Source organism: Callorhinchus milii, unplaced genomic scaffold, assembly GCF_018977255.1.
Source record: "Callorhinchus milii isolate IMCB2004 unplaced genomic scaffold, IMCB_Cmil_1.0 Scaffold27, whole genome shotgun sequence".
NCBI lineage: Eukaryota > Metazoa > Chordata > Chondrichthyes > Chimaeriformes > Callorhinchidae > Callorhinchus > Callorhinchus milii.
Genome location: NW_024704768.1, coordinates 4,289,138 through 4,314,955, shown reverse-complemented (window position 1 = coordinate 4,314,955; position 25,818 = coordinate 4,289,138). Strand labels below are relative to the sequence as shown.

The 25,818-nt window shown below is 47.6% G+C and overlaps 1 protein-coding gene across 2 annotated transcripts; it reads right to left on the bottom strand.

Moving 5' to 3' along the window:
* LOC103191366 (natural resistance-associated macrophage protein 2) lies at positions 1 to 23,694 on the bottom strand. Of its 2 annotated transcripts, none has more exons than XM_042344214.1 (17): positions 23,656 to 23,694; positions 16,145 to 16,229; positions 13,317 to 13,459; positions 12,748 to 12,870; positions 12,274 to 12,393; positions 10,592 to 10,698; positions 9,882 to 9,952; positions 9,385 to 9,452; positions 8,735 to 8,890; positions 7,995 to 8,153; positions 7,013 to 7,099; positions 6,399 to 6,518; positions 5,562 to 5,711; positions 5,247 to 5,320; positions 4,617 to 4,770; positions 3,804 to 3,857; positions 1 to 436 (listed from the first exon to the last, which is right to left on the bottom strand). In XM_042344214.1, the coding sequence occupies exons 2-17, from the start codon at positions 16,176 to 16,178 to the stop codon at positions 365 to 367; spliced, it is 1,692 nt and encodes a 563-aa protein (XP_042200148.1). In that variant the 5' UTR covers positions 16,179 to 16,229; positions 23,656 to 23,694; the 3' UTR covers positions 1 to 364. The 2 variants fall into 2 exon arrangements, with proteins under 2 accessions (XP_042200148.1, XP_042200147.1); XM_042344213.1 differs by lacking the exon at positions 23,656 to 23,694 and adding an exon at positions 19,839 to 20,141.
* Positions 23,695 to 25,818: the final 2,124 nt, after the last annotated feature.

The window sequence follows — 25,818 nt, the reverse complement described above, 5'->3', positions numbered from 1 at the left end:
GCGAGGATTATTATTGTTGCTGTTATTAAAAAAAAACAAGACGACAGAACGGAGAAGGTTGGAAACCTGGAGAATTGTGGGGGGAACAACCCCAAGTCCCTTCTCAACTTACCACCGCCATTTGGACCTTTCCCCACCTGCTCAAAAAAGTTCTGTCCCCTCTCTCTCGCTGCAAGTCACGGTGTGTCAGAGCAGTGAATCCAACGGGTTTTGCGACGTTGCTTTACGGCAGCTATGGCGAGGGTGAGGTAAGGGAACGGGGTTTCTCCTCGATCTAAGCTGGTGTTTTACACAGTGTCTGCAGCATAACAAGGGCAAGTGTCCCAGTTCTCACGCCGCACCAACCAGGCAGATCGCCTTGACATCATCGCGAGGAGGTAACAGGCTCATCCACGTCATTCAGCAACGAGAGTTCCATTGGCGTGCCCGAACGAGCCTAGAGGCGAGCGAGGGAGAGAGAGAGAGAAAGAGAGAGAAAGTGGGGAAAGAGATCAGTGTCAAGTCTCCCGAACTCGGCAGTTTATAATAATAATAATAATAATAATCCTCGCATTTAATATAGCGCTTTTCACGTCGGGAGGACGTCCCAAAGCGCTTCACAGAACACACTGTAAAGTGAATTGACTGTATATTTGTGGGCGAACGCGGCGGCCAATTGCGCACAGCAATGTCCCACAAACAGTCGTAGATTGAAAATGACCAATTTATTATTGTTTTGGTTTTGGAGGGAATATTATTAGGCTCTGTGTGGAGTAAGGAAACTTGCCCAAGGTTTCGCCCTCTGCCGGGAATTGAACTCAGGTCTCTCACTGGCAAAGCGAGTGCTCTAACCACTGAGCTACAGGACTCCACGAGTTTGCACCCGAAGCAACCCCTGGGTCGTAATTAAACTCCCCTAATAATGCTCACCCCTCCGAGGAGATGGTAAACTGAGGTCCCGTCAGCCTGTTCGGGGCGAGTGTTACAGATCCCGTGGGGATAACGGGAACGTAAGAGGCGTTTCTCCCAACGTCCTGGGCAGCAAAGCTTCTTACCTCTTCAACCGCCCCCGAGGGAGGGTGGACTCCAATTCCAACATTGCGTCAGCTTATAATAACAACAACAACAACAATAATAATCCGTGCATTTGACCCAGCGCCTGATCACGTCTTCGGGTACGTCTCGAAGGGCTTCGCGGGATACGCTGTCAAGTGAATCGACCGCGTATTTTGTGGGCCAAACGCGGCAGCCAATTGCGCACCGCAGCGTCCCCACAAACGGCCGTGGGTTGAGTGATCAAATTTTTCTTATATTTTTTTTTGGAGGGATTACTTCCCCCCCCCGGAAAGAGATCCACCAATCGACTAACAAGCAGGTTCCTAACTTACTGCTGATAAACACAGGCGCGCGCGCGTACTTGCGTGTATGTATGTGCGTGTGTGTGTGTGTGTGTGTGTGTGGAGTAAGGAAACTTCCCTAAGGTTTCGCCCTGACCTGACCCGGGTCCTCTGGCTCGCGAGGCGAGGGCTCTAACCCCTGAGCTACAGGGCTGTATATTGCGGGGAAGCGTTATGTGGAGATAGCTACTGGGCTCAGGAGAAGCACTACAAGAGGAATTAAATGGAGAGAGATTTGATACTTTCCCCAGGACTATATGTAATATACATATATATATAATAAAAAAAAACTTGACGCCTGTGATATTTGGGCAAATAGATTTATTAAAAAGCCAATACTTCTGTACAGAATCTCAAGATGTAATCAGGCAACAGAAGTTCAATACAAAAACAAATTTCACGTCGACACAGACGTCTGTGTGTGTGTGTGTGTGTGTGTCCTGATTTGTGCATTTCACAGACTTGGGGGTTAAACCCCAATGCCGAACACAATGAACACATGGCTCTTGGTGGGATGGGAATCTACAGCAAAATAACCCACATTCCCGCCCCCCCCCCACCCCTGGAGTTTGAAAAATCCCCCGTTTCCCTCATTTTGTGGGCGGAACGCGGCAACCGTAGCCAATAAAAAATAATAATTTGATCCCTGAAATTACGGCTGTCAGTGGGGACGCTGCTGTGCGCAATTAATTGGCAGCCGCGTTTCGCCCACAAACTACACAGTCAATTCACTTCACAGTGTATCCTGTGAAGCGCTTTGTGACGTCTCGAAGATGTGATAAGGCGCTGTATCAAATGCAAACATTATTAATTATTATTATTATTATTATTAATATTATTGGACACAGTAAAGCTGCTCATCTCCCCTTGCAAATGTCACAATAAAAGTCAGGGACAGGCGAGCAACAGATGGGGTGGGGGGTGTGTGGGAAGAGGGGGTGTGGGGCGAGGGGGGCGGAGGAGGTTGGGGTTGTGTTTGTGTATGTGTGGCCGGGGATGAAAAGACAGAAGAAAAGGTTAGGAAAGAAAAAAAATGAAAGGACAAAGCTAACATTCCCGGGTCCCGCCCGGCTCAGCTCTCGACTGTTTCGCTATTCTAAATATATATATATATATATATATATAAAGAAAATTGGACCCCAAAAACGAGACGGGTGGAAGTTGCCAAGAGCTGTACAATCCCTCCCACCCCTTGAGCGCATGTTTCACGCTGAAATGCCCCCCACCCCCCCCCCCACCCCTCGAAAAGCAGCAGCAGGTCTCGGCGACGTCAACCACAAGCAAGCTCCAGTCACAACGTGAATTATCCAGTGAATCGCGACGGATCGGTAACAATTACAAACCTAATAATAAATCATCCTTACATTTGACCCAGTGCCTGATCGCGTCGTCAAAACGTCTCAAAGCGCTTCACAGGATATACTGTGGAGCGCGTCTTGTGGGTGAAACGCGGCGGCCAATTGCGCACAGCAGGGTCCCCGCAAACAGCCGTGGATGTGAGCGGATTTAATTTTTTTGAGGGATTATTTATCTCGCTCATTTATTCTGCTCATTCCTTTGGCAGTGGATAATGATAATAATCCTTGCATTTCACACTGCATTTCATATAGCGCCTCATCACGTCCTCAAGACTTCTCAAAGACTCTTCACAGAACATATGACTGGATAATTTGTGGGCGAAACCCGGCAACTAATTGCTCAGCGAGGTATCCCATAGACAGTCTTGGATTGAGATGAACACACATAATTGTACATTCGATTAAAATGAACGAAGATAAAATAAAATGAATCCAGGAACTAAAAAATGATTTGGGCATTACGTGGCTCAGTTAAGAACTAAATATCCGTTACCTAAATTCAGATTTTAGGGTAACATTTCACATCAGTTCACTTATCAGTGAGCGAATAATCCAAATTCCAGTGCACTTAACTTCATTGTGGATTTCATTTAAAAGCATCCAGTTTTATATATATATATATTTTAAAATCACCCAAATAATAAACAGTTAATCAATCAATCATTAAAAACAAACAAAGAACCAAATGGCTTGGGTCGTTTCGCCCTTTCCTTTTGTCATCTGTCCGTTCCTAACTAAAAACACATTCATCATTTTATCGTTAGAGTAAATGTTTCATATGTTAAAAAAAAACACCACCCGAGCCCCGAGCCTACATTTAGGGGTGAGACCGGAGCAGAAACTATTCCCGCATTGTTCCTAAAAAAGGAAATTGACGGGGGTTAAGCTTTCTGTGCCCTCGCCACACATTTGGCACCTGAGGTGTACCCTCAAGGAAGCCCACTTGCTCAAAGAGCTCTCTAGCAGAGAGAGAGAGAGAGAGAGAGAGGACATGTGAAAAAAAAAGCGTCTCCCCTTAACTCTCAGATTCGTCTTGTTCTTCTATAAGCACAGCACCACGGCTCCTTACCATGAGTCCGAAGGTCGGAAAGGGGCATCCGAGTGCAACCAGGCAGTCCCACGTCTGTGTGTGGGGGGGGGGGAAAAGAAAGAAAAAAAAAACCCACGTTACTTCTCAAAGTAATTTACAGCAATCCTTTTATTTTAATAATAATCCTTGCGTTTGACTCAGAGCCTTATCACGTCTTCGAGGCGTCTAAAAGCGCTTCACGGAATATACTGGTAAAGTGAATTTCTCATGATTTGGTATCATAGTAATCCTTGCATTTTACACCCAGTGCCTTGGTTGGTCCTCCCGACATGAAAGGCACTACACAAATGTAAATTTGTGTTGTATTGTATTGTATTTGAACACAGCGCCTTGTCACGTCGTTGAAACGTCTCAATGCGCTTCACGGGATATATTATGAAGCGGGTTGACCGTGCAAATTGTGGGTGAACCCCGGCACCGCAATTGCACACAGCAGCGTCCCACAAACAGCCGTGGATTGAGTGACTAAACCTTATTTCTTTTTGAGTGATTTTTTATTCCTGAAATTCACCAATCGACTAACAACCGGGTTCCTACTTAAGAGGCGCGTGTGTGTGTGTATGTGTGTGCGTGTATGTGTGTGGAGTAAGGAAACTTGTCTAAGGTTTCGCCCCGCTCGGGGATCGAACCCAGGTCCTCTCGCTTGCGAAGAGGTGAGCGCTCTAACCACTGAGCTACAGGTCCTAATCACGATTCTAATCACCCCGGATAACAACCCGCAAACATTTTTCGTGACACAACGTAAAGTTTAAAATTTGAGAACTTTAGGACAGGTCTTTTGCCAGCACTTACCAAGTAAATTACGAAAGACAAGTACGCGAACGAGATGAAGGCTGCCAACACATAAAGTGACACGTAGTGCAGGCTCGAGACATAGACCACCACAAAGTACATGTTAATGGCGCACACAATTAGAACGATAACTCCACCTGCAATCTTCCAGCCTCTAGGGAGAAAAGAAGACGAAAAAATATGACTGTGACAAGCAGAGAAGGGCCCAGAAACTAGCTTCACCTCCTCCCCTATCCTCTGGGACCTGCTAACCCCCAATATAGACCTGTTACCTTCCTACCCCCACTCTCTCTGCCCTCCATCGCCAACCCCAGCTTGGGTCCAAATCCTTGGGACGTCCTCCCGACGCGAAAGGCGCCGTGTAAGTATCACTGCCCAGGAATCGAACCTTGGTCCTCTCGCTTGTGAAGCGAGTGTGTTAACCACGATGCCTCAGGACTCCAATGTATTCGACCCCGTTTAACTTAATCACAACTTGTTATTTCATCTCACCCTCTCTCCCACTCTCTAACCTCGTCTATGTCCTGAACTGTGGTTGAGACTTAGATAACAGTCTGACTCTTTCGCCTACAACAACCACTCGCATTTATCTCCAGGAAGAAATGCAACCTTAACAATCTGGATACTTACAGAGCGTTAGCGAAATCGTGCATGACCGACCTCATACTGGTGAAGGTTAATATTGGAATCAAAGCAAACGGGAGCTAGATATAGAGGGAATAAAGCCACACGTTAGACCTGGGGCCAGGAGCCCTGCTTCTGTGAATGAAACAGGATAATAATAATAATAATCCTTGCATTTGACAGGTCTCGGTACACAACAACCACCTGTATTTATATAGCGCCCTTCACGCAAAGGCAACATCCCAGAGCTATATCTGTCCACACATCGGTCTTGACATTCCTTTGCACGTTCCCCCCTCTCCCCCGCCCCCTCCCCCTCACCTGCATGCTCTGTAGCACGTTCAGGAAATCATTCATCCCCGTCAGATGGTCCACATCCTGGAACACCGCCACCAGCAACGTTGGGGTGATGGCGATCGATCGAGTGAAGATCACACGGGCAAAACGGGACCAGGTCAGGTTCAGGAAACCCTTCAACAAGAAGGTTAGGGGTGAGATTTGCAGCTCGTAACACCACTCAAGACGGAGCTAGACAGGTGTTTATTAGGTCAGGGTATCAAGGGGTACGGGGTAAAGGACGAGTAACTGGACTCGAGGTACAGATCAGGCGTGATCAAGTAGAATGGCAGAACAGACTCAAGGGGCTGAATGGCCTCCTCCTGTTCCTATGTTTCTATGACTTTTGCCCCTCACAATGCACCAGAAACTCTCACCCCTCCTCTGGCGGGCGGGTAACCAGAGGACACAGATTTACGATAATTGGCAAAAGAACCAGAGGGGAGACCAGACGAGGAGATTTTTTTTTCACCCAGAGAGTTGGAAAGGCTGATGGGAGCAGATTCAATGGCAGCTTTCGAAAGGGAATTGGACAGCGACTTGAAAAGGAAAGGAGAATTGTGCAGGGCTTTGGGGGTGAGAGCGGGGGAGTGAGTGGGACGAGTTGGTGGCTCTTTCAAAGAGCCGGCACAGGCACGATGGGCCGAATGGCCTCCTTCTGTGCTGTAAGATTCTATGATTCCAAACCCCTCTCCCAGGCAAGGCACCGGGGAGCCCCAAAGGCGAGGCAAGGACATTGGTAGAAAATGAGAGAACCTTTAAGGGTTGGAAACGACAATAAAAACGTCACAACAGAGGAGACAATAAAAACGAGGAAATTACCTCCATGACAAACTGCCCGGAGTAAGTCCCTGTCATGGTAGAACTCTGCCCCGCAGCCAGGATTCCAATGGCCCAGATATAGAGGGCGGCCGGACCGAAGAAACAACCCAATACAACCCCCTGCAGGGCACAGAGAGCAACATTTTAGCTCAACGCGATTGCAAGCGCTTCAGAGCACTACTCTCCGAGACGCTACAACAACAGCTTGCATTTACACCGCATCCTGGAGCGCTTGACAAGTGGCAGAGCAAGACACCAAGCCGGGGGTGGGGGGGGCACAGTCGAAGAGGAAGGTCTTTGGGCGCGAGGATGGAAGAGGCAAGGCGATGGGATTGAGGGAGAGTGTGACTGAGTTTCGGGCATGTAGTGGCTGAAAGAGCGGTAGCCGATGGTGGAGCGGAGGGCACGAGGGGCAAGTAGGAGACCGGAGCCAGTCGAGCGGAGGAACCGGGCAGCGGGTTGGGGAGTAAGCAGGTCGGAGAGGTGGGGAGGTGTCAGGAGGCTAGATACCTCGACAAATTGCAATTCACGTCGGGAGGAAATACAAGTTATTGTCGTTATCGTCAGCTAAAAGGTTTCAACTGCAAATGTGTTCTGCAATATTTTACACTTACCCCTTTATAAATGTTAACATCCATGGTTTCGTTGTTAGCAGGGAACAGACTCGAGTGTGGGCTGCTGTTGTTCGAACACATATCCCTCTGCGAAGCAAAAAAAGGTTTTTTTGACATAAGGCGCTATACCAAAGGCAAGGATTATTATTAATATTATATTATTTGTAACCAGGTTGTGCTATATATATATAATATATATATACACACACACACATATGGAGTCCTGTAGTTCAATACTTTGAACAAGGTTCGATTCCCAACAGAGCGTAACATTGGGCAAGTTTCCTTACTCCACACACACGCCTATGTACCAGCAGTAAGTAGGAGGAACCCGGTTGTTAAGTCAATTGGCGGATCGCTTTCTGGGAGTAACAATTCCTTCAAATAAAAATAACAATAATGATAAATATTAAAACTGTTCCCACTGGTGGGTGTGTCGGTGACTCGAGGTCACAGATTCAAAAGAGTCTCCAAGAGAAGCCGAGGGGAGGCGAGAAGGAATTTTTTTTCACGCAGCGAGTTGTTCGAATCTGGAAGGCATCGCCTGAAAGGGCGGTGGAGGCCAATTCGATAACTACTTTTAAAAACGCGGTGGACGGGTATTTGAGGAGAACGGGTTTGCAGGTTATGGGGAAAGGGCCGGGGAGTGGGATTGACATTACACTGCTCTATTCAAAAAGCCGGCACAGACTCGATGGGCCGAATGGCCTCTTTTTGTGGTGTATGATTCTATGATTCTACGATAAATTAGTCGCTTCAATCCACGACTGTTTGTGGGGACGCTGCAGTGCTCATTTGGCTGCTGCCCTCAAAATATCCAGTCAATTCACTTTACAGTGAAGACGTGATCGGGCGCTGTGTCAAATGCCGGGATTATTATGAAAATATAAACAGAAGTTGTTGGGAACTTCTGTTTTTGTATTCAGATTTCCAGCATTGTGTTTTGCAAGGATTAATATTATTATTTAGCGGCTGCACTCACCACTTCGTTGTTTGTCTTCTTATAGAAAGCTTCGGCAAACACAGCGACCACAAAGACATTGATGAGGAACGATATAAAGAGAGCGATGCAGGTTTCGATGAAGAAATAGCGATTGGCTTCCTTGACTGCATTCCTGTTCGCTCGGTTCACGTCCCTAGACTGCGGACAAGAAAGAATCTGCATTTCAAAGTCTTCGTGGTGTTGAAAGCAAAACAAACCAGTCACTGGGGGCAGGGAATCCTCCTACTCGGCTCCTGTTAACCCTGCAAGCCAAAGCCCTAACGGGTAGGGTGGTCCTAGCTGGACAAGCACCGGGAGAGCCTGGCCAGGCAGCGCTCTCGCTGGCAAGTAAGCGTTTTTAGCTGGTGAGCCTCCAACAGTTACCCCAACGCACACTCTGGGCTCCCCTCCGAACCTTGGCTCTTGCCAACCTGCGCCTAATACTCTCCGGAATTAGGTAAGCAGGATGTCTCCCTCCCTCCCTCCCTCCCGAGAGAGAGAGCATGCGCATTCCATTCCAATAATCTATCCCTGGGATTTCCACATTGGGTGGGATGCATGGAATACTCAGCTTGGTTTATAATACAATGAAGTAACTGCTAAAGACAACGATCATCATTTCTTCCACATCTTTCAGTTGTTGGTCAGTGCGCTGCAGGGGGAAATAAAAACATGGGAGGAGGGATAGGGGGTGTATCAGGACTTTGCGAACATCCTGTACAGACAGAAGGAAACCTCACCTTGACGAGGGCAGAGTGGAGGTAGATGTTGTGTGGCATGATAACAGCTCCCACAATACCAACAGCCTGCTCCAACTGGGGTGGCCCACAGCCCTGACAATAGGGCACAAACATCCCCTTCAGCAACGCTCCCTGGTCAGGCCTCACAGTCACGTACTGCAGATCAGAGGAATCGACTGTGAGATTATCATTTACAGACGCAGAAATATAACATAATACACCCAGGCGATGCGGAAAACAGAAATTAACTGTGTGATTATCACTGCAGACGGTAAAGATATATATATTACAATTACACGCACTCACACACACACCCATGTACCTCTTATTGTGTGGGGGAAAAAGGGAATGAACTGATTATTACTGCAGTCTCAATGATGTATTGCACAGGGTTACAAGGGTGGCATAGTCTTAAAATTAGCGCTAGGCCATTCAGGAGTGAAATAAGGAGCCAGTTTTTCACCCAAAATCTGGGACTCTCTCTTGCTCCCTCTCCCAAAATGGCTGTGGATTATGACTGGATCCAATCATGTTTTCAAGACTGAAGTGGATAGATGTTTGTTAGGTCAGCGGTATCAAGGGATACGTAGCAAAGGCGAGCAATTGGAGTTGAAGTACAAATCAGCCATGATATTAAAGAAAACATTTACCTCGTATCCGAACGTGAAGGCCATAACTGTGATAAGGAACCCAAAAAAAGCTTCCAGCCTTCTTAAACCTGTAGAAGACAGAGAAATCTTGTTTACACAGAGATCAGCGCAATGTTTTTTCCTGTGTGAACCACTAAGCCATATGCAATTCAAACTATTTTCTAAATCCCCTCGCAAAGCGGATCCGCAGTACATACTCAAGTGTGCCAAGCGTGGAATTCAAGCTTTCGAGATTGAACTGCACAGGAATTATCCGCAGACTGAGACTTAATTTGGATGCATCGCAACGGCAACAAATTACATTTGTACAGCTCCTTTCACATCAGGGGGACCGTGGACAGTCACTCTTGAAGAGGAGGGTCTTGAGACGGGTCTCGAGGGAGGCAAAGGAGGGGGCGAGGGACTGTGGGATGGAGTTCCAGAGGTGTGGGGGCGGAGAGGCTGAAGGTAAAGAGCTTTCGGAATCAAACCCACACCAATCGATCTTTCGAACTTACCATATTTATCCATAAATAGGAACACAAAGGTGTCTACAATAGTTATTAAGACGCCAGCCCACAGGGGAATCCTGAATGCACGATGGGGGTGGGTGGGGGGGGAAAAGAAAAACACAATGATTTGTCTTGTAAGAAAAAGAACGCTGAAGCATACAATAATCCTTGCATTTGATACAGCGCCTCATCACGTCTTTCGAGACGCCTCAAAGCGCTTCACAGGTTATACTGCAATGTGGAGTGACTGTTGTGTTTTGTGGGCGAAACGCAGCAGCCAATTGCGCACAGCGACGTCCCCACAAACAGCCGTGGATTGAGTGACCAAATTATTAGTATTATTTTTTTCAGGGAGGGATTATTACCCTCGGAAAAGCGATTCACCAATCGTCTAAAGCGGGTTCCTACTTACTGCTGGTAAACAGGCGCGCGTGTGTGGAGTAAGGAAACATCCCTGAGGTTTCGCCATGCCGGGAATCGAAGCAGAGTCCTCTCGCTTGCGAGGTGAGCGCTCTAACCACTCGGCTACAGGACTCTACTAGGTAGACATTTGCCTAACTTGCCGCTCTGGACAACTAGTCGTTGAGCCCTTTCCCTTGGAGCCACCAGTTATCAGGAGTTTACTGTATAAAGATATCTTTTTTAAGCGCAGCATGTTCAATAAGTGTTTCAGCTAACACCACGCTAATCTTGAAAGTGCATGAGGTGTACAGTACCTGCCCGCAGACAAAAGGTTAAAGGCTATGGCTGAACCGATCACTTCCTGCATGTCCGATCCAATGATTGCCAACTCCACCATCAGCCACAGGATTATTCGAGGGAACTGTAAGAGGCACGCACGTTAGGCAAATAACACTAATACTCCTTGCATTGGACACAGCGCCTTATCACGTCTTCGAGAGGTCTCAAAGCGCTTCACAGGATATACTGCAAAGTGAATTGACTGTGTATTTTGTGGGTGAAACACGGCAGCCAATTGCGCACAGCATTTACACAGGGCTGAAGCTGGGATGACTGCACACTCGCTCCGATTTATTATTATTATCGTGCTAGTAGTACCTATTAGCCTATGAGCCGTCTGTTAAACATTTACTAAGGTGTCGGATTGATATCGGACTGAGCAAACATCATGTGGTGCTCATTTAGTGTTTTGTCCTGGCAAACGTTTAGGAAAAATCGCGATTTGTCATGGGAAATATGGTGGGCAGATTTTGAGGTAACCAATCATCTGACACGTACTTGCATTTTCTATTTATTTCCCTCAGGTTTTTTTTGTGTGTTGATCAGTCAAACACACACAGAAATCCATTGGTGTGCTGGCCTTCAGCCACTCGTGGCCTCACCCTCTGGAATGCCATCCCACATTCCCTCCACCTCACCCCCCACTCCCCGCTGCGTAAACGTCATTTGTTGTTGTTGGTAAAGAGTATCCAACCTGACATCTACGTTAAGCCCACGCGGGGAAATTTGAGTGGATTGAGTGACCATTTTTTAAAAATATATCTTTAATATTCAAAGAATTGCACTGTAAAAGCTTCGCTCTCTCTCTCTCTCTCTTTTGATTCCTTTCAGAACAGTATTCCTTTGAACACTAAATATCCTCTCCGTCTTCCACCGCAACACAACACTGGCCGACGCCAAGAGAAATAACAAGAACTCAGATTAGCTTTTGAATGAAAACCTCGGCAGGGCATAAGATATAATCATGACTTTAGAGTGTAAAGACTACAGCTCAATGTAACTGACTACAAAGGAAACTGTGTATTATAGTCAACTTAACTGGGGAACCAGTTGTGAATGGATTCCTCAGTAAACAGGGGAGTTTGGTGAGTCATTGTCTCCAAACATTGAGAGCAGACAATGGCAGCTGTGAGGTTTAAGTTGGTTGGATGTCAGCAGTTACCCCAACGCACATTCTGCCGCACCCCCCCCCCCCCCCCACCTTGACTCTCCACAACCTGCGCCTAATAGACCTCAGAATTAGGGAAGCAAAGCAGGGTTGGGACACACTGTAAAGTGCAACGACTGTGCATTTTGCGGGCGAAACGTCTCTCTCATTACCGTAAGCTCTACTACCCAAGTATCCATCCCTTTTAAACATCCGTCCCAGTGCTTTCAAACGAGATGAGCGACACCTCCTGGTAATCATTCCACTTGGCGACATATCCCGCGAAGAGCTTTTGAGGCACCCTAAACATAAGAGGCATAGGAGCAGGAGGAGGCCATTCAGCCCCTCGAGCCTGTTCCGCCGTTCTATAAATCATGGCTGATCTGTACTTCAAGTCCAATTACCTGCCCTCGCCCCATATCCCTTGATACCCTGTCCTGCAGACATGGGAAACGGCACTATATTAAATGTAAGGATTATAATCTTTATCATGGGTGGTGTAATACATACCTTGGGGTACTGTTTGTGGCAGATCTCAGCAAGGTGCATGCCAGTTACCACTCCTAATCGGGCAGCCAGCCGCTGTAACAGAAGCCCTATGATGGTAGCTGACAACAACACCCAGAGCAACTGGAAAAATAAGAGAGAGAGAGACACAGTACACGTCAATAACAACACCAGCAATTTGGATTGACACAGATTTTTCGAGATTATAAGCTTTACAAGTGAATAATAATAATAATAATAATCGTCGCAACTGATCGGGCGCCTTATCCCGTCTTAAAAACGCTTCGCAGACTATACACGTGAAGTGAATTGACTGTATATTTTGTGGGCGAAACGCGGCAGCCAATTTGCACACAGCGACGTCCCCACGGCCAGTTGTGGAATGAGTGACCAAATTTAGCATTTTTTTTTGAAGGAATTCTTACACCCGAAAAGCGATCAGCCAATTGGATAACAACCGGGTTTTGTTTGACGTACCTTAAACCCTGCTACAGCTCCAGACTGCAGGTCGGACTCGATGTTCCCAGGGTCCAGATAGGCGATGCTCATAAGAAACCCGGGTCCCGTAAACGCCCAGAGTTTCCGAAAGCTAAACCAGGCCTAAAGGCAAGGAACACAAAGTAGAAAAATAATAATATTAGTCATCCTTGCATTTGATACGGCGCCTGATCACGTCAGTGAGACGCCTCAAAGCGCTTCACAGGATATACCGTCAAGTGAAGTTGACCGTTTATTTTGTAGACGAGACGCAGCAGCCAATTGCGCACAGCGGTGTCCCACAATTATTATTATTTATTATGATTATTTCAACCGGTTCTAGTGTAACCCAGCCTGTACAACTTAAAGCAAGGAGAGGCTCATTGAGTTGAACTAACGCTCCGCCTTGCCAGACTGAAGACCTTCCTCTTCAACGTCTTCCTTACAGTCACCTCCTCCGTCCCTCCCTCCCTCTGTCTCGGGGTTAAGCGCTCAGAGCCACTGCCCCGCGTGAAGGGCGCTTTGTAAATGCAAGTTGTTGTTGTTTTAGGACAGTCTTAAAGCCTTACCGAGTTATCGTCTGGTATTGGCACCTTCTCATCCAGGTAGGTCTGATAGCTCTGGTCTAAAGGGTCTGGAGATTCAGGCGGTGTCATGGTGCTATACCCAGTGTGGATTTTATTGGCACCACCTTGGCTTTCTGCAGCTTCATCTGAAAAATAATCACAAAGAAAGAATGAGCAACCACTGATAAAGAGCCAGTTGGGAACGTCTGAGTCAAAATCCACCCAAATCAGCAGTTTCAGATTGTGTTCACGACTGTGTTTGATATAGCGCCTTTCACAATGCAAAGACACAGCGCTGGGTGTTATTGGAGAAACCTTAACGTGTTGGCAAGAGTTTGTTCTGCCAAGCTATGATTTAATAATAATAATAATCCTTGTACTTGACATAGCGTCTTATCACATCGTTGAGACGTCTCACCGAAAGCGCTTCACAGAATAAACTGTAACGTGTACTGGCTGTATATTTTGTGGGCGAACTGTGGCAGCCAACTGCACTTCAAAGAATTTTAAATTAAGTTAAGGATGTTTTTCCTCAATTAATTTAATCGGATTTTAATTGCTTCGGGTAGGGCGATGTCACGCTTCGAAGAAAGAGATGAAAGTTGAGTTAATATGGAACAAAACCACAATGAAAGCGTCTTCTTAATGCATTCCAACCAGGGCCAAAACCTTAGGCAATTTTCCTTACCCCACATACAGGTCCCCAGCAGTAAATAGGAACCTGGTTGTTAAGTCGATTGGCAGATCGCTTTCCAGGGATAATAATCCCTTGAAAAAACATAAGAATTTAGTCACTCAATCTATGACTGTTTGTGGGACGCAATTGGCTGTCATGTTTCACCCACAAAATACAGTCCGTTCACTTCACAGTATATCCTCTGAAGCTCTTTGAGACGTCTTGAAGACGTGATGAGGAGCTGCATCAGATGCAAGGATTATTATTACTATGAAGCTAACTTCTCCACGAAACTTCCAAAGGTTAAAAAAGGTTAGCAGATTTAGCAATCGTTGCAACACCCTTTGTTCTCCGAGTACCTATCTTCCGTCTTTTGAATTAAGTTTCATTTGAACACGATTCGAGGCCCGATAATGTGCAGGCAGATTAGTCAGCAATAGCTGATACTGCTTACCACAGAATGTGTTATGTACTCAGCTTCCAGTCAGGACAGGGGAGGGAGAAAGGGAGTGTGGGCTGAGCAGGGGTTCTGCTTAAACTGTACCCAAGATTTCACAGTTACCAACTAAAGCACCACTGGCCTCACCTAAGTCAGGAAGAACTAAAATATACAGTCAATTCACTTTACTGTATATTCTGTGAGGCGCTTTGAGACGTCTCGAGGACGTAATTAGGTGCTGTATCAAATGCAAGGGCTATTATTATCATTATTATTAGTAGGAGGAGGAGGAGGAGGGAGATATCAACAGTGACCTGACAACCTGGAAACAGTCAGCGGACATTTTATTTGCCTGCGTTCATCTCCCACCGGCTCTACGGCGTGCTCCGCCACTTTCAAGTGCTGCGAGAGGCCACTCCACATGAGTCACGGGCGCTGTATCAATGCTCTAGCAGCTACGCTACAAGATTCAGTACAGCTCTATTGCAGTGCTTTTATTGGGGTGGTCTCGACGTGTGTGACACTTGTTGCTGGCCGCATCGCGACTTTTCGTAATCTGTGTCACTTCTCCATCTTCGCTGAGAGAGAGAGAGAGACGGGGAGGGAGAGCGAGAGCACGCGCGCGCACACACATACTCTTCCTTCTCATTGCTGCCCACTTCATTTGATAGCATTTGATAGCGTGAAGAGCCCTGTAGCTCAGTGGTTAGAGCACTCGTCTCTAACCGCAAGCGAAAGAGCCACTGGGTTCGATCCCCAGCAATGCGAAACCTTAGGCGAGTTTCCTTACTCCACACGCCAGTTTACCCAACAGTAAGTAGGAACCCGGGTTGTTAGTGGATTGGCGGATCGCTTTTCCGGGGGTAGTAATCGCTTCAAAAATAATAATAATAATAATTTGGTCACTCAATCCACGACTGTTTGTAGGGACGCTGCTGTGCACGATTGGCTGCCGCGTTTCGCCCAAAACTATACAGTCAGTTCACTTTACAGTATATTCCGTGAAGCGCTTTGAGACGTCTGATAAGGCGCTGTATCAAATGCAAGGATTATTATTATTATTATTACTCCCAGTCCACTCTTGGCTTGTCCAGTCCTCCTGCCTGCCAATGAAGGCAGCTGAAAAGTACATATGAAGCAGCTGGGCCCCAAGGTTATTATTATACCTTTGAAGTGCCTGCGTTCAACAGAACCTGGGAGCTTCCCACAGGGGGCAAAAGTGAAAACAAATGTTTTTAAAATATCTATATAAAAAATAAAATTCCATTAGACGTAGAGGGACCCTAATGAGGTTCAGAATTCAAAGTTTCTCCTACAAAACACACAGTCAATCCACGTTACAGTATATGCTGTCAAGGTTTGAAACGTCTCAACGACGTGATAAGGAGCTGCGTCAAATGCAAGGATTATTATCATTACTGTCAATATCCCACCTGCATTTATTTGTGTGTTTACATATGCTTAACTTGGCAGTCCTGTTAACTCGTCACTGAGCCCTCTTCGCTCGGAGCGATGATGTATTTGTGATTTGTTGAACAAACCGTCAAACAAAATTTGACAAGTGCAGTAAAAAGCATTTTTAAGTAAATCCAGCAGAGAGATTTGACACCTTTAAAGGAACGAGACTCGGAAGCGATGCCAAGTTGGAACTGAAGGACATGCTCTGTGCGTGAGGGAGAAATGGACCGAGCACAGAACGTAAAGGGCACTGTTTACCTGCTTCCTCCTGCTTTTCCTGATCCGGGGCCATAGCAAACGACACCTCTGGAAACTCTCAAGTCCTCTCTGGCAGCCACGTTTCCTGCAAGAGAATGGGTAAAAGAAAACGTTCGATGAGAATTACAAGGCCGTTTGGGGAGGGGGGAGCGGTGACTCAGCACAAACATGGGTTCAGATAAAAGCCAGTGGAACACTGATTAAACAGACTCAACACTGGAATGCGTAAGGGCACACAATCCGGCAGCGCAAAACTCCTGCGGACTTGCTGTCTTTCGGCATTTCACACACAGCCCCGTCGGTAATGTACAGAACGCAGACACGGACACTCTTGATGACTAAACGCACTTTACTCGATAACTCGATAAACGGGCTCCCGTTAATTCGGTGGATATTGAGACGCGCGGAGCTTCACCTTGTGCGCGCGGGCGCACACGCACCACACGCACACAGCAACAACTTTGGGATGTGTGAAAATGGCAGAGATGTGCTTTATTAATAGTTAATTCCCCTCACTCCTACTTATCATAGAATCATAGAACCTTACAGCACAGAAGGAGGCCATTCGGCCCATCGTGCCTGTGCCGGCTCTTTGAAAGAGCCACCAACTAGTCCCACTCACTCCCCCGCTCTTATGCCATCTCCCTCCACAGTTTTCCAAGTCCCTAAACCAATTCCCTTTTGTCACAGGCAATGTCGTTGTGTGTGAAACCACATCCGCTTTTAGCTTCCAATCCCTGGTGGGAGCCCGATTGTACATGTATAGAGTGCCCTTCGCTCGGGGAAGCACTCAGCTAACATGTCGGGACATAAAGGGAGCAGAGGCCATGGAAGGTCAGGAAAATGGCGTCACTGGACACTCAGAAGACAGGCATCGCTCTGGGTTTCCGCTCCGTCGGATTGCTTCTGCTCTGTATCTGTGCCTGCTCCAGCAGTGAATGCTCACCTATCTCGCACCAACACACGAGGGCGTGAAACAGAAGCTGCTTTGAGGCTGTCAAGTCAGAATAAAGTATAAAGTGCGGCAGTTACTCCCCAACCCACTACCTGCCGCCTCCGCTCGACTGGCTCCGGCCTCCTGCTCGTCCCTTGCGCCCTTTGCTTCATCATCGGCAGCCATGCTTTCATCCACTACGCCCCTCAACTCCGTCACTCTCCCTCAATCCCTCTGCCTTGCCCCCCTCCCGTCCCCGTCTTCAGGTCGTGCCTGAAGACCTTCCTCTTCGACCGTGCTGACAGTCACCTCCCCCCCCCCAGCTCGGAGTTGTGCTCCGCCACTGTCGATCTCTCTGGGACGCTATCCTGCGTGGGGGGGGTGGGGGGGCGGCGGCTGTGTAAATGCAAGCTGTTGTCGTGGCTTGAACGAAAAGCTCTGCTCTGCATGACTCACGATTGCTTGCTCACACCACTGTGAAAATAGTCTCCCAGTGTCCCGGGCGTGAGGCAGAGTAACTCAAGGCGTTTGTCAGCGGGAAGCTAATTTAGTCAAACGGCCAGTTAGCCAAACTGACCACTTATCTAAAATCGGCCGCAATTCTCACGGGAGCCCTCTATCTGTCCAATTACTTGCTTCAAAATACAGTGCGGTTAAGTTATTTTTAACAAAATGAGTACAACTGTTTTGCCCTCCGCTGCAGTACAGCATCACCACAATAGGAATGTTTTTGTTTTTGGAAACAGCCATTTCATATCCATTTCTGTGCTGACGTGAATGACTTGCCCTTGTACAGAGAGCGCCTTTCGCCTGGGAAGACTTCTCAACGCTCTCGACAGAGACATGAGTCGGGGGGGGGTGACTGAAGGCTCAGGGGAAGAGACAGACGGGCTATGAAAGCGGACAGGGAGGGAGCGTTCTCCCAGAGAGTCGAGGGCAGAGTGGGGCGAAGATGGTACGGTGTGGTGTGGCCGAGCAAAGGGAGCCAACCTCGCCAGGCGAGGAAGCGACGTTGGTGGGAGGACAAGATCGAGCTTGGCTGGTCATAGGGTTTATAGTTAAATCCTGTGCACGTACCATTCCAACAGGAATCTCCATGTGTGGGTGGGATGCATGGAATTCTCCTCTTGGTTTGGAGACTCTCAGGCGCGGCAATGGGAGAGGGGAAGAGAAGTGAAACCGATGGATTTTTCTACAGGATTCCCTTCCTTTTTTTTTCCTTTTCAGGAACCCTGGCGCCCAGCGTGTTGAGTTCTCATTGTCTTTCAAAGTCCAGCCCTTTATTATATTTCAGGGAAAACACCCATCTTATCTCGCTCAACTCGCCAGCGAAGCAAAGGTAGCTGGCTGGGGAGTGCAGATAATAATAATAATAATAATAATAATAATCCTTGCATTTGATATAGCGCTTTTCACGTCGGGAGGACGTCCCAAAGCGCTTCACAGAACACACTGTAAAGTGAATTGACTGTATATTTGTGGCGAACGCGGCAGCCAATTGCGCACAGCAATGTCCCACAACCAGTCGTAGATTGAAAATGACCAATTTTTTTTTTTGGTTTTTTTGGAGGGATTATTATTAGGCTCTGTGTGGAGTAAGGAAACTTGCCCAAGGTTTCGCCCTCTGCCTGGAATTGAACTCAGGTCTCTCGCTTGCAAAGCGAGTGCTCTAACCACTGAGCTACAGGACTCCTAGATATACAGCAGAAAGGAATAGAAAACGGAGCAAGGGGCTACCACACCAAACATTATACCCCCTTAGTGCTTCTGAAACCATAAACAGGATTCAAGAGCAGTTTTGTCAAAAATTCCAATGGTTCCATTGCTAACAACTTATATATACACACACACACACGCGCGCGCGCGCGCAGGGTTGCTCCAAGAGAGCCACAGAGACAGAAGAAGACCCTCGGGTTCTGATCCTGGCTTGCGGTCAAGAAAAGGAAGGGAGTTTCTCCTAGTGTCCTGACCAACAATCCCCATTCCCCTACCCCCACCAAATAAATTTGGTTGTTCACTGCTTGGCTGTTTGTGGAACAGTGCCGTGCACGAATTGACTGCGCTTTCGTCGACAAAATATGCAGTCACGGCACTTTACAGCGTATCCTGTGAAGCGCTTGGAGACCTCCGCACAATAATAATAATAATCCTGGCATTTGATATAGCGCTCTTCGCGTCTTCTCGATGTCTCAAAGCGCGTCACAGAATGGACTGCAAAGTGAATTGACTGCGTATTTGTGGGCGAAATGCGGCACAGATAAGGCGCTATGTCAAATGTAAGGATTCCTGTTGCTGTTATTTGTGATCATGCCGATTTTGGAGTCGTAAAACTGGGGGAACAATATATTGTACTGAATTAACTCTTCTCTCTTCCCCCCCCATCAACCATCACACATGCGCCGCGCGCACACACACACACACACACAATTAAACGGCCCACAACACTCGCTGTCTAGGTTTACATACGAAGAATAGCAGCTAGGATGCCCTGGAGACATGGGCTGGAGTAAGCTTGAATGAAGACTGTGGCCCCAGAACAGTCTAAAACATTTACCGGATTAACACATCTTTTTCAACTAACGAGCTGAGAACTTCTCGTCACAAATCACTTGCCAACTCGCACGCCGGGCTTGTGAACCGCGGCTGTTTCTCCTCAAGTCGCGTTTTGACACCTTCTGCCCCCTCCCCCCCCCCGGAAACAAACGCAGACGCAGAACAAACACGCCCGCAAGGTTAACTGAAAGGCCTAACAGTACTTACAACGGACGATCCCTGCACGGCAACCTTTCCCCTTGAGAGACTAGACTAGTTGGAAGGACAGAGAATCTCCACGAGCCTTTCAACCTTGCCCGCACACACACACACACACACACACACACACACACACACACACACACAAGCTACGACAGTTACACTCGTCACAAGACCCACTGGTCAATAAATATCTCCGATCTCATTTGCTGGTAAGTGAATGACTGGGGGTGGGAGGGATAGTGGGAGAGACGGAATGAAAGCAGGGCTGGCAGGAAGCAGCCCCAACGTGCACAGTAAACCCCTGCGTTTGGCCAGGGATTGAGCACCGTCTGGTCGAGACTGTTCCTGCGCACGTTCCCTGCGTTCACCAGGGCCCTGGTCTCCAAACGTCAAGGCAATGAGTCTGTTGCCTGTAAAAGCCAAGGTCCAGGTCAGCATTGCAAAAGTAGGATTAGCCTTTCTCAACCACGCAAACTCCTGAGCCACCAGGCAAAGTCCCCCCCCCCCCCTCCAACAACAACAATAATAATCCTTGCATTTTATATAGCGCTTTTCACGTCTTCTAAACGTCTCAAAGCGCTTCACAGAATACACTGTAAAGTAAATTGACTGTGTATTTGCGGACGAAAACTACCGAGGGACAAATACTGATAGTAATAATCACAAGCCCTTGCATTTGGCGTAGCGCATTATCACGTCTTCGAGACGTCTCAAAGCGCCTCGCAGGATTACCTATAAAGCGTGTTTTGTGGGCGAACAACGGCAGCCAATTGCACACAGCAGTGTCACACAAACAGTCGCATACAGTGGCATACTTCCCCAACGCTATCATCCCTCAATCACCAGTTGAGCAATCAAACTCCTCAAAAACCACACCGAGAATATAGCATGAAAAACGTACTCCTCCACTAACCCATTCCCCACTGTGATGCGACCTCAAGTCTAATGCTCTATCTAACTGCACGTGAACAGATAATGTCGTGCAATCTCAACGGAGCCAGTTCTCTCTCCTGGAACAGTTACTGAGTCAGTTTCTGCCCTCCGCTGATAAAGGCACAGCACCCTCTCGAGTCTGCTAAACCGCGAAAGATTGAATGGCACAACTGCTACGTGTATATCGTATTCGTACACTTACATGAAGGAGAATAATAATAATAATAATAATAATAATAATCCTTGCATTGGATGCAGCGCCTTATCACATCTTCGAGCCGTCTCAAGAGCTTCACAGGACGCACTGTAAAGTAAACTGACTGTATATTTTGTGGGCGAAACGCGACAGCCGATTGCGCACAGCAGCGTCCCACGAACGGCCGTGGATTGAGCGACCATAAATCTTTTCGTAACATTTATTTTCCAAACGGTGTGGAAGAGGGAATGAGGAGGTGTATAAACTGGGAGTATTAATACCGGCACAAATCAGTTGAGCCGCAACGCTGAATCCCTATGTGGGAGCGTTCATCAATGGGCTTTTGTTTGAATAACTTTGACCTGTTTCGGAAGGGTCAGTGGATCAGTGAAGAATGACATTACTTGTTTCAAACTGCTCACGGTGAGTCAAAAGTCTTTATAAGTATTTTCTTACAGCAGATGACGTTCCTCTTTCCCCTGCCTCGCAGTGCGAGGAGTTAATTTAAATCTTGCGCAAAGCCGAGAACTAGTTTGGCAGCGACAGGATGACCTGGAGCCACGGCACAAACTTTTAGCGCTCTTCGTGTCGTCTAGATGTCTCAAAAGCGCTTCACAGAATATACCGTGCAGTGTAGTGACTGTATATTTGTGGGCAAAACAAGTGCGCACAGCAGTGTCCCACAAACAGTCGTGGATCGAAGTGACCAGATCATTATCGTTCTTTTTTTCTTGAAGTGTGAGTGTGTGGAGTGAGGAAACTTGCCCAAGGAATCGAACCCGGGTCTCTCGCTTGCGAGGCCCGTGCTCCGACCCCTCCATTTATCACGCCTCGTTATTGTTGTGCGCCGCTAATTCCACGCAGCAGTTTCTCCGCATACAGTCGTGGACTGAGTGAGCAAATTATTATTATTATTTATTTTTTTGAAGGGATTGTTACCCCCCCCTCCCCCCGCCCCAGGCCTCGGGAAAGCGATCCATCAATTGACCGTCAAGCGAGTTCCTACTTATACCGAGTGAGAAGGTTGCGGGGTTCAAGCCCCCCGACCCCCACCCACGTCGGGACTTGGAATCGCATAGTCGAAGGCGACACTTCAATGCAGTGCTGGGGGGGGGGGGGTCGTGTTGGATCGTCGGAGGCGCTGTCCTTCCGATGAGATGTTAACCCCACTCCACGTCTGCCTGTCAGGGTGGAAGGTTAACGACCCCCGCGGCGCTATTCGAAAAGCGAAGGGAGTTTCTCTCTCCCGAACCAAAAACCGGACCCTCACTCCGCAAACGTGCGCGAGACGCTGCTGTGCCCAATTTAATTTAATTCGCCCACTGAGCGAAACGGCGGCGTATTTCCCAAAACACACAGTCACTGCACTTCACGGTGTAGTCCGTGAAGCGCTTTGAGACGTCTCGAAGACGAGATACGGCGCTGTGTCAAATCAAAGGTTATTATTACACAAAATAATAATACATATAATATATCAATTATGTATCTGCATATACACAATATATATTATATATATATACATGTCTGTCTTGTAGAAATAATAATATAAATACGTTATAAATATAATGTTATATTAACAATATTATTATTTACAATAATGTAATATAAAGGCATTTATATAAATAATAATCGATAATATATTAAATATATATACTGTCGATCTCTCACATAAGTAACATATATATATAAAACCAATAATATAAATGTATGTAACAATATACAGATAATAAATATAATATAAATATGTGAGGGTCAGGAACTCTGAGGTACAGACAGACACACAGAGACATACAGAGGCACACACCCACACACAGAGAGAGACACACACCCACACACAGAGAGAGACACACACCCACACAGAGAGAGACACACACCCACAGAGAGAGAGAGACACAGACCCACACACAGAGAGAGACACACACCCACACACACAACACAGACCCACACACAGAGAGAGACACAGACCCACACACAGAGAGAGACACAGACCCACACACAGAGACACACACCGACACACAGAGAGACACACACCCACACACAACACAGACGCACACACAGAGAGAGACACAGACCCACACACAGAGAGAGGCACAGACCCACACACAGAGAGAGACACACACCCACACACAGAGAGACACAGACCCACACACAGAGAGAGACACACACCCACACACAGAGAGAGACACAGACCCACACACAGAGAGAGACACAGACCCACACACAGAGAGAGACACAGACCCACACACAGAGAGAGACACAGACCCACACACACAACACAGACCCACACACAGACCCACACACAGAGAGAGACACAGACCCACACACAGAGAGAGACACAGACCCACACACAGAGAGAGACACAGACCCACACACAGAGAGAGACACAGACCCACACACAGAGACACAGACCCACACACAGAGAGAGACACAGACCCACACACAGAGACACAGACCCACACACAGAGACACAGACCCACACACAGAGAGAGACACAGACCCACACACAGAGAGAGACACACACCCACACACACACACAGAGAGACACAGACCCACACACAGAGAGAGGCACAGACCCACACACACAGAGAGACACAGACCCACACACACAGAGAGACACAGACCCACCCACAGACAGCCCGAGGGGGAGGGGGGCCTGGGCCGGGCCGGGCCTGGGCCGTGAGAGAGGCCTCGTACCTGAGCGGCTCCGGCGCTGAGGTGCGGTGTTCGGGCGCGAGACGCCGACTGACTGCTCCCGCCCCCCCCGCCCCCACAAAGCCGCTCGCTGATTGGTCTTCCCGCCCACGCTCCCGCCCTTTCCATTGGTCCGGACCCACTGTCAATCATGTGTCCCGCCCTCCCCCACGCTGATTGGTCGCGACCGCCCACACTTCCGCCCTTTCCATTGGTCCGGACCCACTGTCAATCATACGTCCCGCCTTCTCCACGCTGATTGGTCGCACCCGCCCACACCTTCCGCCATTTCCATTGGTCAGACGTATGCCCCGCCCTCCCATCGCTGAGTGGTCTATCTGGCTCACAACTTCGCTCTTTCCATTGGTTATCCCGAGCTGTCGCTCACATACCCCGCCCTCGCGCCTGTTCTGCTTGTTCATTGGCCACTCCATCGACGCTCTCCATTCTCATTGGCTAATTTAGCCATCACTCACACACGCAGCACACGCCCCCACCCACCACACACAAGCTCCTCCCACTGGGTGACCTCCTGGAGCAGCGCCTCCAGCTGGTCGGGTGGGGTCAGTACAGTGCAGTCACTTACAACCAGACAGTCTGGTTACTGCGCTGTGTACAATATAGTCAATGGTTAATAATTAATAATAATAATAATAACAATAATAACAATCCTGGCATTTGATACGGCGCCTCATCACGTCTTCGAGACTTCTCAACGCGCTTCACGGGATAGGCCGTAAAGTGTAGTGACTGTGTATTTTGCGGGCGGAGAAAAATAATACACTATAATAATAATGATGATCATATAATAATGATGATGATGATGATATAATAATGACGACGATAATAGTATAATAATAATTTTATAATAATGATGATGATAATGATCTATAATCCGTCCATTTGATTGAGTCCCATTCAAGATTGGTAGTCTATGTCGGGTCAGGGTTCAAACCCCTGACCGTCCAACGCCTTGGGACGTCCTCCCCACGTGAAAGGCGCAGTGTAACGTCACTCCGCCTTGCGCGCAATCATATTTTTTCGCGTTAAACGGACGGTCCCAACCGATGCCACTCACGTGAGCTCTACGGTAGTGCGGACGGCAACGGGTTGTGGCAAGCAAGAAAGGTCGTCGGAATAGCCAGTAGACGCAAACCTTTATTAATGTTATCCGCTGAACAAACACACGTGCACGCGCCGCTTGTTACGGTTGCGAGCTTTCCATAGCAATTTGCGGTTCGTGTCCTGTTGGCATTCATTCATCCCACACCCCTAACAGGTCACTTATGTGGTGCTTTTACAATTGGACGTCAGTGATTCGCCTGAGATCGAAAAGAATCTATGTGGTCTTTGCTGGTCAGTCTCTGTTTGATCCATTTAATATGGAATCATGGAATCCTACAGCACAGAAGGAGGCCATTCAGCCCATCGTGCCTGTGCCGGCTCTTTGGAAGAGCCACCAACTCGTCCCGCTCACTGTTCTTATCCCAAAGCCCATCACATTTTTTTTTCCTTTCAAGTCCCCTATCCAATTCCCTTTTGGAAGCTACCGTCGAATCTGCTTCCACCACCAGCCTTTCAGGCCGTGCGCTCCAGACTCTCGGGGTAGGAAAGCAAATTCTCACCACTCCGGTTCTTTTGCCAATTATCCTCTGGTGACCGACCCACCCACACACCAGAGGCAACTATTTCTTTGTGTTTACTCTATCGAAACCTGGGTTCGATTCCAGGGCAGGACAGGGCGAAAAATTTCCTTACGTCCCCACGCCTCTGTTTACCAGAAGTAAGTAGGAACCCGGCTGTTAGTCGATTGGCGGATCACTTTTTCGGAGGTAATCATCCCTTTAAAAAAATGTGTAAGGCACTATATCAAATACAAGTATTATTATGATGATGGGATTGATTCACTTCTCTTTGCGTTAGATGTCCTGTGAATATTATTATTATTATTATATGTGGGTTCATTGACCTGAAACGTTAATTAATTTTGCTCTCTCCATAGACGCTGCCTGACCTGCTGTGTGTTCCCAGCGACTTCTGTGTTCATACAATATTCTAACTAACTAACTAACTACCAGGACGACCTCGTAACACAAAGATTCCACAGTTGATTAGAGACACACAAGGTCGGAGAGAAGAACATCGCTATCTCTGGACTCACACACG